At 36.2% G+C, this 17,762-nt stretch overlaps 1 protein-coding gene across 1 annotated transcript; it reads left to right on the forward strand.

Moving 5' to 3' along the window:
- Positions 1 to 11,797: 11,797 nt before the first annotated feature.
- Positions 11,798 to 12,784, forward strand: LOC136388606 (olfactory receptor 5B12-like). Its single transcript, XM_066360425.1, has one exon. It carries the CDS (start codon positions 11,831 to 11,833, stop codon positions 12,782 to 12,784), a length of 954 nt encoding a protein of 317 aa, XP_066216522.1. The 5' UTR covers positions 11,798 to 11,830.
- The last annotated feature ends 4,978 nt before the right edge of the window (positions 12,785 to 17,762 follow it).

A 17,762-nucleotide genomic window follows, 5' to 3' on the forward strand; every position in this document is an offset into this window, starting at 1 on the left:
ACAACATATTTTTACTTATTATTTTTATTTTTTTCTTCTTTATTATTCCTTTTTTTGTCCTTTTCTCTGGTTCCCTCTTATCCCTCTCATTATATCTCTTAGTTGACCATCTCCCGCAGGCAGATCAACTTATGCTTGTCTAAGATTTTCTTCCTTTTTTTTTTTTTTTTTTTTTTTTTTTTGCATTTAGTAGGTCCCTACTCCCCCTTTTTTTTTTTTTTTGCCCCTTGAACTCTTCACCGCAAACCAGGCCCTCCATTATAGGCACGATATTTCCCTGAGGAGGGGAGAGGAGGGAAGGAGAAGAAAGAAAAAAAAAAGGGGGGAAATAATAAATTATTACTGCTTTTTTTTTGTGGGGTGTTTTACCCTTTGTTTTTTGTTTTTTGTTTTGTTTTTTTTGTTTGTTTTTTTTGTTTTTTTTTTACTTTTTACTCTTTATTAATTCTAATTAGTGCTATCAACAAGACCACCCTCAGATGCCAATAAGAAAGAGGAAATTGAATATTATGGATACAAAAGAAAGAGAGGTAACACAAATAGATGTGGAAAAATCTATGGAGAAAAGACTTAACATATTGGAAGCCTTGGAGCTAAATGACAGAAAATTTAAAATAGAAATCTTAAAAATACTCAGAGATATACAAGAAAACACAGAAAGGCAATATAGGGAGATCAGAAAACATCTCAATGAACACAAAGAATATATTACCAAGGAAATTGAAACTATAAAAACAAATCAAACAGAAATGAAAAACTCAATTCACGAGCTGAAAAACGAGGTAACAAGCTTAGCTAGCAGAACAACCCAGATTGAAGATAGGATTAGTGAAATAGAAGACAAACAACTTGAGGCACAACAGAGAGAAGAAGAAAGAGACTCAAAAATAATAAAAAACGAGAAAACCCTACAGGAATTATCTGACTCCATCAGAAAGAATAACATAAGAATAATAGGTATATCAGAGGGAGAAGAGAAAGAAAATGGAATGGAGAATATACTCAAACAAATAATAAACGAGAACTTCCCAAGCCTGTGGAAAGAACTAAAGCCTCAAATTCAAGAAGCAAACAGAACACCGGGTTTTCTTAACCCCAACAAACCCACTCCAAGGCACACCATAATAAAGATGACACAAACCAATGACAAAGAAAAAATTCTCAAGGCAGCCAGGGAAAAGAAGAGTACAACATATAAAGGAAGGCCTATTAGATTATCATCAGATTTCTCAGCAGAAACTCTACAAGCTAGAAGAGAGTGGACCCCAATATTTAAAGCCCTGAAAGAGAGGAAATTTCAGCCAAGAATACTATACCCATCAAAGCTATCCTTCAAGTATGAAGGAGATATAAAAACATTCACAAATACAGAAAAGATGAGAGAATTTATCAACAGAAAGCCCCCACTCCAGGAAATACTAAAGGGGGTTTTCCAACCAGATTCAAAGAACAAAAGAAAACAACACCACAAGTAACAGCTCCACCAAGAACACAATAAAACCAAACTTAAACTGTGACAACAAAGGAAAAAAAAGGGGGGGAGAGAATGAAGATTAACAGTAGCAAAGGACGATGAAGTGCAGAAATACTTATAAGATAGGGTACTACAATGAATATGGTAGGTACCCTTTTCATTACTTAATGGTAACCACCCTAGAAAAAACCACCACAAAAACACATGACTTAAAAAAGGTAGCAACAGAGGAAAGAAGTATGGAACACAAACAAACAGAAACAGATGATAGAAAAACAAAAGAGAAGAATCAAACTAGATACAAAACTAACAGAAAGCAATTTATAAAATGGCAGTAGGGAACCCACAAGTGTCAATAATTACACTAAATGTAAATGGATTAAACTTACCAATAAAAAGACACAGAGTAGCAGAATGGATTAAAAAAGAAAATCCAACTATATGCTGCCTACAAGAAACACATCTAAGCAACAAGGATAAAAACAAATTCAAAGTGAAAGGCTGGAAAACAATACTCCAAGCAAACAACACCCAAAAAAAAGCAGGTGTAGCAATACTCATATCTGATAATGCTGACTACAAGACAGAAAAAGTACTCAGAGACAAAAATGGTCACTTCATAATGATTAAAAGGACACTGAATCAAGAAGACATAACAATCCTTAATATATATGCACCAAACCAAGGAGCACCAAAATATATAAGACAGCTACTTATTGACCTTAAAACAAAAACTAACAAAAATACAATCATACTTGGAGACCTCAATACTCCGCTGACGGCTCTAGATCGGTCATCCAAACAGAGAATCAATAAAGATATAGTGGCCTTAAACGAAATACTAGAACACCTGGATATGATAGACATCTACAGGACACTTCATCCCAAAGCGACAGAGTATATATTTTTCTCTAGTGTACATGGAACATTCTCAAGAATTGACCATATGTTGGGCCACAAAGACAATATCAGCAAATTTAGAAAAATTGAAATTGTACCAAGCTTATTTTCTGATCATAAAGCATTGAAACTAGAATTCAACTGCAAAAAAGAGGGGGAAAAACCCACAAAAATGTGGAAACTAAACAACATACTTCTAAAAAATGAATGGGTCAAAGAAGAAATAAGCGCAGAGATCAAAAGATACATACAGACAAATGAAAATGAAAATACGACATATCAGAATCTCTGGGATGCAGCAAAAGCAGTAATAAGAGGAAAGTTCATATCACTTCAGGCCTATATGAACAAACAAGAGAGAGCCGAAGTAAACCACTTAACTTCACACCTTAAGGAACTAGAAAAAGAAGAACAAAGACAACCCAAAACCAGCCGAAGAAAGGAGATAATAAAAATCAGAGCAGAAATAAATGAAATAGAGAACAGAAAAACTATAGAAAAAATCAATAAAACAAGGAGCTGGTTCTTTGAAAAGATCAACAAAATTGACAAACCCTTGGCAAGACTCACCAAGGAAAAAAGGCACAGGACTCAAATAAATAAAATCCAAAATGAAAGAGGAGAGATCACCACAGACATCATAGATATACAAAGAATTATTGTAGAATACTATGAAAAATTATATGCCACCAAATACAACAATCTAGAAGAAATGGATAAATTCCTAGAACAATACAACCTTCCTAGACTGAGTCATGAAGAAGCAGAAAGCCTAAACAGACCAATCAGCAGGGAAGAAATAGAAAAAAACTATTAAAAACCTCCCCAAAAATAAAAGTCCAGGCCCAGACGGTTATACTAGTGAATTCTATCAAACATTCAAAGAAGACTTGGTTCCTATTCTACTCAAAGTCTTCCAAAAAATTGAAGAAGAAGCAATACTTCCAAACACATTTTATGAGGCCAACATAACCCTCATACCAAAACCTGGCAAGGATGGCACAAAGAAAGAAAACTACAGACCAATATCTCTAATGAATACAGATGCTAAAATTCTAAACAAAATACTGACAAACCGAATACAACAACATATTAAAAAAATAATACATCATGATCAAGTGGGATTCATCCCAGAATCTCAAGGATGGTTCAACATATGCAAAACGGTTAACGTAATACACCATATCAACAAAACAAAGAACAAAAACCACATGATCTTATCAATAGATGCAGAAAAGGCTTTTGATAAAATACAACACAATTTTATGTTTAAGACTCTCAACAAAATGGGTATAGAAGGAAAATATCTCAACATGATAAAGGCCATATATGATAAACCATCAGCCAACATCATTTTATTTTTTTTTATTTTTTTTTTTTTAAATCTCTTTTTTTTTTTTTTTCCAATTTTATTTATTCATTTTTAGAGAGGAGAGAGACAAGGGGGGGAGGAGCTGGAAGGATCAACTCCCACATGTGCCCTGACCAGGCAAGCCCAGGGTTTTGAACCGGCGGCCTCAGCATTTCCAGGTCGACGCTTTATCCACTGCGCCACCACAGGTCAGGCCCCAACATCATTTTAAACGGCATAAAACTGAGGACTTTCTACCTTAAATCAGGAACAAGACAGGGTTGTCCACTCTCTCCACTCTTATTTAACGTGGTGCTAGAAGTGCTGCCCAGAGCAATCAGACAAGACAAAGAAATAAAAGGCATCCATATTGGAAAAGAAGAAGTAAAGGTATCACTTTTTGCTGATGATATGATCCTATACATCGAAAACCCGAAGGACTCCACAAAAAGATTATTAGAAACAATAAACCAATACAGTAAGGTCGCAGGATACAAAATTAACATACAGAAGTCCATAGCCTTTCTCTATGCCAACAATGAAATATTAGAAAACGAACTAAAAAAAAAAATAATCCCCTTCACGATTGCAACAAAAAAAATAAAATACCTAGGAATAAACATAACAAAGAATGTAAAGGACCTATATAATGAAAATTACAAAGCATTGTTAAGGGAAATCGAAAAAGATACAATGAGATGGAAAAATATTCCTTGTTCTTGGATAGGAAGAATAAATATAATCAAAATGGCCATATTACCCAAAGCAATATACAAATTTAATGCAATTCCCATCAAAATCCCTATGAGATTTTTTAAAGAAATGGAACAAAAAATCATCAGATTTATATGGAACTATAAAAAACCCCGAATAGCCAAAACAATCCTAAGGAAAAAGAATGAAGCTGGGGGCATTACAATACCTGACTTTAAACTATATTATAGGGCCACGATAATCAAAACAGCATGGTATTGGCAGAAAAATAGACACTCAGACCAATGGAACAGAATAGAAAGCCCAGAAATAAAACCACATATATATATATGGTCAAATAATCTTTGATAAAGGGGCCAACAACACACAATGGAGAAAAGAAAGCCTCTTCAACAAATGGTGTTGGGAAAACTGGAAAGCCACATGCAAAAGAATGAAACTCGACTACAGCCTGTCCCCGTGTACTAAAATTAATTCAAAATGGATCAAAGACCTAAATATAAGACCTGAAACAATAAAGTACATAGAAGAAGACATAGGTACTAAACTCATGGACCTGGGTTTTAAAGAACATTTTATGAACTTGACTCCAATGGCAAGAGAAGTGAAGGCAAAGATAAATGAATGGGACTACATCAGAATAAAAAGTTTTTGCTCAGCAAGAGAAACTGATATAAAAATAAACAGACAGCCAAATAAATGGGAAATGATATTTTCAAACAACAGCTCAGATAAGGGCCTAATATCCAAAATTTACAAAGAACTCATAAAACTCAACAACAAACAAACAATCCAATAAAAAAATGGGAAGAGGACATGAATAGACACTTCTCCCAGGAAGAGATACAAATGGCCAACAGATATATGAAAAGATGCTCAGCTTCATTAGTTATTAGGGAAATGCAAATCAAAACTACAATGAGATACCACCTCACCCCTGTTAGATTAGCTATTATCAACAAGACGGGTAATAGCAAATGTTGGAGAGGCTGTGGAGAAAAAGGAACCCTCATTCACTGTTGGTGGGAATGTAAAGTAGTACAACCATTATGGAGGAAAGTATGGTGGTTCCTCAAAAAACTGCAAATAGAACTACCTTATGACCCAGCAATCCCTCTACTGGGTATATACCCCAAAACCTCAGAAACATTGATACGTGAAGACACATGTAGCCCCATGTTCATTGCAGCACTGTTCACAGTGGCCAAGACATGGAAACAACCAAAAAGCCCTTCAATAGAAGACTGGATAAAGAAGATGTGGCACATATACACTATGGAATACTACTCAGCCATAAGAAATGATGACATCAGATCATTTACAGCAAAATGGTGGGATCTTGATAACATTATAAGGAGTGAAATAAGTAAATCAGAAAAAAACAAGAACTACATGATTCCATACATTGGTGGAACATAAAAATGAGACTAAGAGACATGGACAAGTGTGTGGTGGTTACCAGGGGTGGGGGGAGGGAGGACAGGGGGAGAGTTAGGGGGAGGGGGAGGGGCACAGAGAACTAGATAGAGGGTGGCAAAGGACAATCTGACTTTGGGCGAGGGGTATGCAACATAATTTAATGACAAGGTAACCTAGACATGTTTTCTTTGAATATATGTACCCTGATTTATTAATGTCATCCCATTACCATTAATAAAAATTTATTTAAAAAAAAAAAAAAAAAACACGCAGCGGCTGCCACTGTTTGCGGTAACAACCCCTCCGTTGTGTTTCTGTTGGGAGATTTGTCCTTGGGCATCTAAGAGGTGATGTCTGTCTACCTCTGATTTCTTAACAGCTGTTTGTGTTTCACACTCCAAGTATAAAATAATCTCAAAAGATTTTAAGGGAAAAAAAAAATATGACACTAAAAGCACAAGTAAAGAATTAAAATATTGTATTTTATCAAAATATAAAATTTTCTGCATCAAAGGACATTATCAAGAATGTAAAAAGACCACTGACAGAATGAGAAAAAAATCATCATTGTTTATACATCTGATAAGGGACTAGTATCCAACTCAAAAATAGTCAAGATATTTGAACAGAAATTTTTCCAAATAAGATATGCTGACCTCCAATAAGAACAGAAAAAAAATGCACAGCATTTAAAGTCACTAGAGAAATGCAAATAAAAAACACAATACCACTTTTCACTTGGAAATATGGTTATAAAAAGAAATTAGAAACAACAAATTTTGGAGATATTGTGGATAAATAACTCTAAAACCTTGCTAGTGAGAATGAAAAATGGTGCAGCTGCTGTGGAAAACTATTTGGCAGGCCTCAAAAAATTAAATAGAGTTATCATATGACCTAGCAATATCACTTCTAAGACTACACCCAAAAGAATTGAAAACATCTGTGTAGACAAAATCTTGTATATGAATATTCATAACAGCATTCTTTACAACTGACAAAGGTTAAAAGACCCCCTGTATTCATAAACTGGTGAAACATATATGACATATCCATGCAATGAAATGTTATTCAGCCATAAAAAGGAACAAAGGACTGAAACATGTTATGCCATCGAAGCACCTCAAAAACATGCTAAGTAAAAAGAGCCAGACAGTCAAGGGCAAATATTGTGTGATGCCACTTTTATGAAATCTCTAGAATAAATAAACAAATAAAACCAAAAAATCGATTATCAACAATGGATTTGGGAAAGGAGAAATGGGAGTAACAAGAAACACACAGGGTTTATTTTTGTGGTGATGGAATAAGATACGTGTGATGATTGCAAAACATTGTGAATACAAAAAAGCACAGCTTGGAAACTTAAAATGGTGAATGTTATGTTATTTAAATTTTATCTCAATAAAAAAGATTGCAAGGAAAAATAATGTAGTTGAACTTCCTTTTTCACAACACATACAAAAATTAACTCAAACTATAACCCTAAATATAAAAGCTACATTTCTAAGAATCTTAGGAAGAAATATAAGAGTAAATCTTTTGAGTTCCATTGCAATTAAAATATTTGTACTTTAGAAAACACCTTCTAAGAGAGAGAGAGAGAGCACCTTCTGGGAAGTAATGTAATCCACACAGGCGACAGAACATGTATAGCTTACTATATATGTTTTTGTATTAGATAGTATACACTACATCATGCTGCAGTAGCAAAACAACCCCAAAGCCCTATGATTTAACACAACAAAGAGTTATCTTACTTCTGCTACTACATGTGCATTGCAGGTTGTCCAGGAAGGCAGAGATTTCTCTGCATGTGTGCACTCAAGCATCCAGGCCAATAAACGCTTTGCCATCTGTAGCTACACTCTCTGGAACATGCAGCCTCTTGGGTTGCTGTGGCAGAGGGAGAGGAATTACATGGTTGTGCACTGGCTTTTCCACACTTCAACCCCAAAATGACACACATCACTTCTCTTCTCCAGCCCATTATATAGAACTCATTCATGGCTTTACCTACCTACAGGAAGGGAAGGACATGGGTAAAACAGATGTAGTGTTTGAGTACCACTATTTTTATTCCACAAAATATATCACTTTTTATTAATAATAAAATAGTAATACTTAAATTTATCTGTTATGTGCTAGACTTAATGCTCAGCTTTATGTACCTACCATCTCATCTAATCTTTACAACTCTTCTATGAAGGATATACAACATTATTATGTTCCTTTTCCTAGGTGATACACTCAAGTTTAGAGAGATTAAAGACCTTGACCAAGTTTACCTGGCAACGGTTGATGGAATTTGAAGGCAAGCCACATGACTGCACACTCAGACTAGTAAATAACAGAATTACTTGACTGTATTGACAGAAGATAATTCTGCCTGGGTTCCTGGCGTCAGAGATGGCAATACAGAGAAAAGAATGAATCTGTACACTTAGTTCTAAAAATAAGAGGGAAAAATTCCTCCAAATATCCCTAGACCAGGTCTATAGTGTTAAGACAAAGGATTATATTTTGTTTTAAAAAATTCCTGTGATAGTGATTAACAACTTAAGCCTTTTCTTGTCTGGGAAGCTTTTTATATGTCCTTTGCTCCTAACTAAAAGATATCATCACCACCAAACCAGTATCACATAAAATTTTAAAGGGTCTTCTTTAAGAAGAAGGGAAAAAAGGTAAAAAAAAATTAACAATAAAATGGCAATAAATATGTATCTGTCACCAATTGAATCTAAAAATCAAAATAAACCAACAAGAAGAACAGAAATGCACTGATTGATACAGAAAACATTTTGACAGTTTCCAGATGGGAGAGGATTGCCAGGATGGGTGAAAAACCTGAAGGGATTAAGAAGTACAAATTTGTTACAAAACTGTCATGGGGATGTAGAGTACAGCACAGGGAATATAGCCAATAATATTCTAATAACTATGTATGGTGTCAGATGGGTGTAAGATTTACCCAGATAATCAATTTGCAAGCCATATAATGTCTAATCACTGGGGTATACATCTGAAACTAATAAAATAATGTATAGTAACTGTAATTAAAAACTGATTAAAAATAAAATAAAAAATTTCTATAGAGATTTCCTGGCTTTTAAGAAAGAACTAGATATGAGAAAGCTTGTATGAGATTCTGCCATCATTTAAAACAGAGATTTTTAGTGAGTTTTAATTTTTGTCCCCTAACTTGGCTGTAGCACTGCTGGTTTGATGATTGGAGGCTATTTCCTCTAAGCTTCCACCCCCTGTCATGTCTTCATAAGCACTCTAAGCTAAAATGCATACAAACATTATCAGGTTCCGGTTAGGAGGACCAATCTGGGATTGGGAGCCTCCGGAGACACCCGCTCATATGACACTAAATGCTTCCCCGGGGATGTGCTGTGTGGAAAGGCCGTTGTCTCTGCCTTGATATTTGCAAGAGCACAAACCCAAGTTATGTCTCACAACAAAGATCTCCACAAGTGAGGGAAGGAGTTTCCCAACCGTGATGCTTTCCGGGGTGCAGAGTCCTGGTCTACAATCTGGGCATGAAGGTTTTCCATACTCGCTCCTTTGTACCTTCATTTATCTGTCCCTAGGACAAAGGTAAATATCAAGAAAACATACAATCATAGATGATTATAATGGGAAGGGGCTCTAGAATGTCCATTGGCTTTTATTTTGCATATGAGGGAAATAAAGCCCAGGGAGCTAAAAGGGCCTGAGCCTGGTCCACCGGTTAGCTGAATTGTGTTGTCACTCCCAGTCGGCCACTATTTCCACTCTGCATTCTGCTCCACAGCACACTGCTTTCTATGCTCATTACAATCAGATGTCTTCTATAAATGGTTAAGGTGATGGTTAGACTCCAAAGGGAGATTGCTCCAAGTTTTTTAAATTTAGAATGTGCCATAGTTGGAGCAATGCAAATATGATAGCTCTCATCCTAGTTTCAGAGGTCATAGAAATGTCAGCATCTATTTGGGGATCTCAAATGTAAGGCCCTTTCCTTTGGGTACACCTAAGATTGAATGATCGCCCTGGTCTGATAGTTCAGTTGGTTAGAGCATGGGGCTGAAGCACAGAGGTTGCCGGTTGGATCTCCGATCAGGGCACATACAGGAACAGATTGATGTTCCTATCTCTCTCTCATTCTCTCCCTTCCTCTCTGGCTAAAATCAATAAACAAATTTAAAAAAAGTTTGAAGGATCAACATTGTTGGCTAAATGTCTTGCAGTAACCAAGAAGAGATGAAATAGGCTCTGAAAACAATGGCCTATATTACCTGATTTTTAAAAGACTTGTCAAAGAACTTTCATATTCATGCTCACATCGGAACAGGATAGCCATCAATGGAGGAAATAGAGGATCTTGTGACTTAAGAAGATCTGACCAAGGGGCAGACCTACACCCAGCTGATTATCAATAGAACTGGAATTAAATTTGGCCTTGTGTTTATAGTACAATCTTAACCATCCCATACCATCTCTGAATTTCTGGGTCAAAACAAACTGTTTGTCCCCTTTTGTACCTACAAATGGTATAGATCAGAAGTTAGTCAAAACATTGGCCATTCTTGGTATATCAGTAGAATACAGAAATTACCATTTTCCAAAAATAAATGTAATCAGATTCACATATTTATGCATTTGGACCAACTCTGGCAACTCTAGCAAGCACAGACATGTAGTAATTAATAAACCAGTTCCAGGAGAAAGTAACTTCATTGTCAGTAGGATGTTCTGGCATTTTCTGGGTACTTTTATGATCATTTTGTAACATTTTATACACTCTTTTATAATAATATTTATTACTTTTAGGGTTAATTTGTAGATATGCCTGTCTCTGCCCCATTAAGAAGTCAGGAATCATGTAACACCAGCTCCTGGTACAAAGCTGGTGTATGTACAAAACTAGATAGAAGGAGAATGAAAAGAGGGAACTAACATTTCATGTGCCAGGCATTGTGTTAGTAGGGTTCTATATGTCATTCAATTTCATCCCTTCTGTATAATATAATAGATACATTGAATACTACATGATCTGGGTATTTCCTAGATAACAAAACAGATTCGCAGAGTGTAAGTAATGTTCCCAGGGCTGCATTCCACCTAATTTGCTAACCAGTGAATAATTAGAAAACATATATTGTATTATACTTGTAAATGGTTGTAGTATATCTATAATCTGACACACTTTTTTCTCTCTTTCTTCCAGGATTCAATTGTATCTCTCTTGTTTCTATCAGTTGCTTTTTCATATCACATCTTAATTGAGATTTGACTGTGCCATGTATTTTACTATTAATAATTAGCGATTTCTATCTGCTTATAGTTGCCTATTTACACAATAGTGGTTATCACTTCACGTTTTTATTCCTGATGTTTCTTCTTCCTGGAATAATAGTAGCAACAGCAGTAGTAGCTCTGGTGAATTAGAAAGAAAAGTGTGGGTGTCCCTAAAGCAGGGCTTCAAATCACTGTATATCATCAGTTATTATTATCTAGCTGATGAGGAGTCACTCAGAAATGGTAAATGTATTTGACAGCACTTGTCAGCATCATATACCATTGACTGACAAATTGTGTCTTATGTTTTACTTTCTGTTGAATAAGTTTTCTATCTACATCTTAGACAAAGGTGTTTGCAAGATACAGCAAGTGGTGAAAAGAGTTCTCTGTTGTTTAATGTAATAGAGTATACCATACAGCAAGCACACTGAAATGTGCCCTGGAGTCATAAGATGGTAGCCACAGAGAGCAGAGACATTCCAGTGTCCTTCCATAACTCTTGTAGATGCATGAACTCACTCAAACCACCATTTAGTCCCAATTCTGGCACACGGGTTCCTGACCTTGACAGAAAGTTGATGCATGTGAGCAAGAGGCTCTGCTGATACTTCAATTCTCATGATAATCATCAAGAAGTGTTATTTGCTCATTTTGTCAGAGATGCCTCTCTTGATAATTCCTAAATGACTTTAATGGAGAACATTTCAGAGGTGACTGAATTCATTCTTGTGGGGTTAACAGATGCCCTAGAGATGCAGATCCCACTCTTCATAATCTTCTCTCTCATCTACCTTATCACTCTGGTTGGAAACCTGGGCATGATCATGTTGATTCTGTTGGATTCTCAACTCCACACTCCCATGTACCTTTTTCTCAGTAACCTCTCCCTGTTGGACTGTGTTTATGCCTCAACTGTCACTCCCAAAGTAATTGTGGGGTTTCTCACAGGAGATAAGATCATATCATACAATGCATGTGCTGCCCAGATGTTCTTCTTTGCAGCTTTTGCCACTGTTGAAAGTTTTCTCTTAGCCTCAATGGCCTTGGACCGCCATGTAGCTGTGTGTAAACCCCTGCATTATACCACCACCATGACAACCACTGTCTGTGTCTTACTGGTCACTGTACCGTATATCTGTGGATTCTTGGAATCTTCCATCCACGTTGCCTTCACTTTTCACCTTTCCTTCTGTCATTCCAATGTTGTGAATCACTTTTTCTGTGATATTCCCCCACTGCTGGCTCTCTCTTGCTCCAGTATCAACACAAATGAGATTGTCCTCTTCACGTTGGCTGCATTCAATGTCTTACTCACTCTCTTTGTTATTTTGAACTCTTATCTGTTTATTTTTATTGCTATCCTGAGGATGCACTCAGCTGAGGGACAAAAGAAAGCCATCTCCACCTGTGCATCCCATCTAACCACTGTTTCCATTTTCTATGGGACAATCATCTTCATGTACTTACAGCCAAATTCTAGTCATTCCATGGACACAGACAAAATGGCATCCGTGTTCTACACCATGGTCATTCCCATGCTGAACCCTCTGGTCTACAGCCTGAGGAACAAAGAGGTCAAGAGTGCATTCAAGAAGGTGATTGGAAAAGCAAAGTCTTCGTTGGGTTTGGCCTACTAATTAGAATAGCATGCAAACCATTAAAATTTCTAATAGAGTCCTAGTGTCTATAAATAATTTTTGAATTTTATTTATTTATTGTTCAGTTTTAAGAGAAGTAAGCCTTCATTTCCTTGTTTCACAAATAAAGCTGGTTGAGCTGGTAATTATTTCTTATCTTCATTTTTTTCTGAGCAGTTCCCCCCGAATGAGACTGGTTATATTTATGCTTTGGAAATGTGACTATGCAGAAGAAATGTTGGATGTCTTTTTCCAGAAATACAATGTTACTTCTATTTTAAGATCAAGATTATAATCCCAGTTACTATAGAATTGCACACTATTATCATTTTATTGGTCTAAAGTCTAAAGCACTTTGTAGGTAAACCTCTTAAATATATAACATCACATTTACATTTACATTTTCAATTACTAAAATGCAAAAGAACTCCATGATTCTTTTTTTTTTTTTAATTTTATTGCTTTTAGAGGAGAGAACGAGAGAAAGAGGGGAGGAGCGAGAAGCATCAACTCCTCATAGTAGCTGCTTCTCATATGTGCCTTGACCGGGCAAGCCAGGGGGTTCAAACTGGTGACCTCAGCATTCCATGTTGATGCTTTATCCACTGCTTCACCACAGGTCAAGCATGAACTCCGTGGAGCTTGGTTCTCCAACATTTTTGCTCTTAAGAATGATTTTGAGACTGTTGAAATGTAGAATCCTAGAATTTCTTCAAATTATTGATTCTGAATAATCCAATTTAGTATATCTCTAGTGGAGCCCAAAAATCTGTATCATGATCACTCCTTAGCTACATATACCTGAATCCTGAGTGGAGATAGTAAGAATGCCAGTGGTGAGTTTGGATAATGAGGGATACTATAAAAGCAAATTTTATTTGTTTCCTGAATTTCAAGAGAAAAACACAGTTCAGAGGGCAAAAATATATCCATACTTATTCCTTCCTTGAGTTTATATAAGAAAGTCTGGGTAAGGAAGACTGCCTGCATGCTTAAACTTCACCTGTATTTCAGAGGGTTGGTATGCAGATTACACTTTGAGAACTGTTACCCTAGAGCAGTGATTCAAAAGCATTGTTGCAAGACCAACAGAATCAGCATCACCTGAAAATTTTCATATACGTCAATTGTAGGAACCCCTCCACCCAGACCTACAGAATCAGAAACTCTAGGAGCATGACCCAGCCTTTGTGTTTTAACAAGTTCTCCTGGATATTTTAAATCATTGAGAACCACTGGACTCATGCAACCTAGAAACATTAGCCTAGAACAACGCATCCTTCCCAGTTTAGTTCAGCTAATGATTGTTTGGCCCTATAACATACTATAGTGGGCATGAAGATATTAGGATTTTTTTTTAAATCTCTTTTACCAAGGTTCACTAGTCTTCTCAGTATAACACTGTAAAGAAAGCATTAGAAAGACTGAAAGAACATGGAAAAGATGAAATAATATTGATCTAGCATTTTCCTTGAAACTGTTAAAAAAATTTTTAGTATTGATATTTGAAGACGCTCCATCACTCACCACAGTTTTCAGTAGGAGCACCTTCAGCCACATAAGTTTTTGAGGCCATTAGTGGTATATACAGAGGTTAGAACACTTCTGTTCTGTCCATGCATTGCTGCTACTTACAACAAAGCCCATGTTATCATGTTACAGCAAAGCCATGGCAAGACTTGTCATCCCTGTTTTCAAGAAGTTGGTACTACTCAATGACAGGTCTTACTTAAAGAAAGGAAGCTGTAAAACTCACATGCTCCAGTGAACATCCACTTTTAGGAGATTTGGAGATCACACATCTCACTTTCTAGAGGATTTCATCTAGTCTTATGGTTCAAAATTTATCTAGAGGGCTAACATTGAATGTTTTGTTTCTCATAAATATTACAGTTTGGGTTATTTCCATATACATCACTGACCACAGGTAGGTTTCATGCTGCCAAACAAGACAATTTGGTCGTTATAAAGGCAGGTGAACATAATTAATTATGTCATGTTTAAAGCATTATGGATATTGAAAAGTATCTAGTATTTTGAAGAATCCATGGATCTTTGAATGGTATGCAGAGATGATGTGTTCTTAACCTCTCTATGTACTTGCTTTTTATATGAGTTATATTTATTATTCCTAAGTCAAAGCAAGTCTTTTTCAATTGACCACTGTAATAAAAAGTCAAGTTTATGTGTTGTTGTTGTTTTATATGTAATGTAGTACATGAAAACCTCTGATAATCTTGACTTAAATGAAAAGTTTCAAGAAATTACAGGATTAAATGGAGATGTTGACTTTGTCTTTCTGACTTAATTCACTTAACATAGTGTCCTCAGGATCTGGCCATGTTGTCAAAATGGCACAATTTCACTTATGTTTAGAATCTTAAAAAGCTGAGCTCAGGCAGAGAGTAGAGGGGTGGTTGCTAGGAGCTGGTGAGTGGGGGTATAAACTTCCAGTTATAGGAAAAACAAGTTCTCAGGATTTCATGTACAGCATGATGACTACAGTATTGTCTACTTGAAAGTGGCTATGAGAACAAATCCTAGTGTTCTTGTCATAACAACAACCACAAAATATGGGAATTATGTTAGGTACAGATGTGTTAGCTAATCTTGTTATGGTAAACATTTTGCAATATATACATGTATCAAATCATCACATTGTACCTTAAAGTTATACAATGTTATATGTCAATTATATCTCACTAAAACTGGGGGGGGGGACATTTTCTTTAGTAAATAAGGAAAAAATAAAAATAAGTGAAACAGTTGAAAATGAAAATTCTGTTAGCAGAATCAGAGGTAAAATAATACATAAAACTGAAGAAAGATAACTGCAAAGGAGCAAATAAAACAACCTAGTTAATTGAGAGTTAAAATTATAAAATTAGTAGGATTAGGGCAGGGTTCAGCAGAGAGAAATATGAATATGATTGACAGGGGAAATGAGAATCCTGAAAGTAATTAGTGGGATATAAGTGCCACTAAGAGAAAGAAGCAGAAATTACAGAGTTTTGAGGTTAAAAAGGACCATGAGCTTCATCTAATTCTGCCATTTATAACACCCTCAATTTTCCTAACTGGAATCATGTTAAAACATTCTATGCTTTCTGTGAGCCCGGAGCTGTCATGAACATTTCCCACTGATTACATTTGCTAGAATACACTGTCCAGAGGTCTCTGTCAGGTAGAGATAAGAATGAGGACACCATCATGTGGTCCCCAGCCAGTAGTTATCTGTGAGCGTCACGTGGAAAGTTGCCCATTAACTTTGTCATAGTTGATCAACCCAAGAAATTTTTTCTAAATATGATTTAAATGGATTTTGTTGAATAAAATCAAATGGCATAATGAATAAGGTATAATTATTTATACTTCCAAGATGCGAAAATGGGGTTCAGATTGTGTCTTGTCCAGTATCATATAACTGGGAAATAATGGAGCCGGGGTCCAAACTCAGAACTTACTTTTCCAGATCTAAAATGCTTCATCTTGGCTTGACCTGTGGTGGCGCAGTGGATAAACCCTCGACCTGGAACACTGAGGTCCCTGGATCAAAACCCTGGGCTTACCCAGTCAAGGCACATATGAGAGTTGATGCTTCCTGCTCCTCCCCCCTTGTATCTCCCTTCTCTCTACCTCTCTCTCTCTCTCTCTCTTCTCCCAAATGAATAAATAAAATCTTTAAAAATATATTATAAAAAAATAATAGGCCCTGGCTGGTTGGCTCAGCAGTAGAGCATCGGCCTAGCATGCTGGAGTCCCGGGTTCGATTCCCAGCCAGGGCACACAGGAGAGGCGCCCATCTGCTTCTCCACCCCTCCCCCTCTTTTTCCTCTCTGTCTCTCTCTTCCCCTCCTGCAGCCAAGGCTCCATTGGAGCAGAATTTGCCCGGGCGCTGAGGATGGCTCTGTGGCCTCTGCCTCAGGTGCTAGAATGGCTCTGATTGTGGCAGAGCAACACCCCGGAGGGGCAGAGCATCGCCCCCTGGTGGGCATGCCGGGTGGATCCCAGTCGGGCGCATGCGGGAGTCTGTCTGACTGCCTCCCCATTTCCAGCTTCGGAAAAATGAAAAAAATGAAAAATAATAATAATAATAATAAATAAATGCTTCACCTTAAATCCCAACTCCTAGTTACTAAATCTTTTGGAACTCTAGTTCTTAACCTGTAAAATAAGAATAAATATTATCTGTCTCATGATGTAGCTGTGAGGCACAACTGAATAAATATATTTGAAGGGCTTAGAAAAATGTCTTCAAATTATGGCATACACTATTTTTATTATATTGGAATATGTTTGCGTGACACCTAACAAGGCTTCTATGAAACACTAGAGAAATAAGTTTTGAAAAGTTAAATTCATGCATACATTTTTTCACATCAGGATTTCCAGAGCCTTTTAATGCTTATTGCCATTATAGATCATGAAAAGAACACTTAGTGTTTTCCAAATGTTCTTGAATATATATACATATATATGTATGTGTCTATTAACCTCTCTCTTTATAAAGCTATCTATCTATCTATCTACCACCTACTGTTCATATAGTATTTCTATCTGGGGGAGAAGATTGTTATAGTTTTCGTATTCTAAAGATTATATTAAAACCCTCACTTAGAAAACATTTTTTCCAAATTCTGTTAACATCAGGTCTCCCGTACATTAGATAAGTATAACAGCCTTATAATTGAGATTATTCACAATTCTATAGTGGTTCATAAAAGGAGTGTTTTATCCAGTGGTGCAGAGAGGATGAGAATCAGAAATGCTTCCTGGATAACTGACTCCTGAGCTGAAACCTGTAGAAATTAGCTAAGAACAAAGGAGAAAAAAGTCATCCAGGGACTTTAAGGAGTTCTTATATATTTTGAAAATTAACCCTATTTTTTAAAAAAATGTGATGATCATTATAAATTTGTCTTAAAATTTGTCTTATGATTATATGACATATATTGATATGTTATATATGTGTGACTAT

This window comes from Saccopteryx leptura, chromosome 1 (genome assembly GCF_036850995.1).
Source record: "Saccopteryx leptura isolate mSacLep1 chromosome 1, mSacLep1_pri_phased_curated, whole genome shotgun sequence".
NCBI lineage: Eukaryota > Metazoa > Chordata > Mammalia > Chiroptera > Emballonuridae > Saccopteryx > Saccopteryx leptura.

What these genes read in the sequence shown, in the direction of transcription:
- LOC136388606 (XM_066360425.1), top strand. Translation starts at nt 11,831, where the DNA reads ATGACTTTAATGGAGAACATTTCAGAGGTGACTGAATTCATTCTTGTG.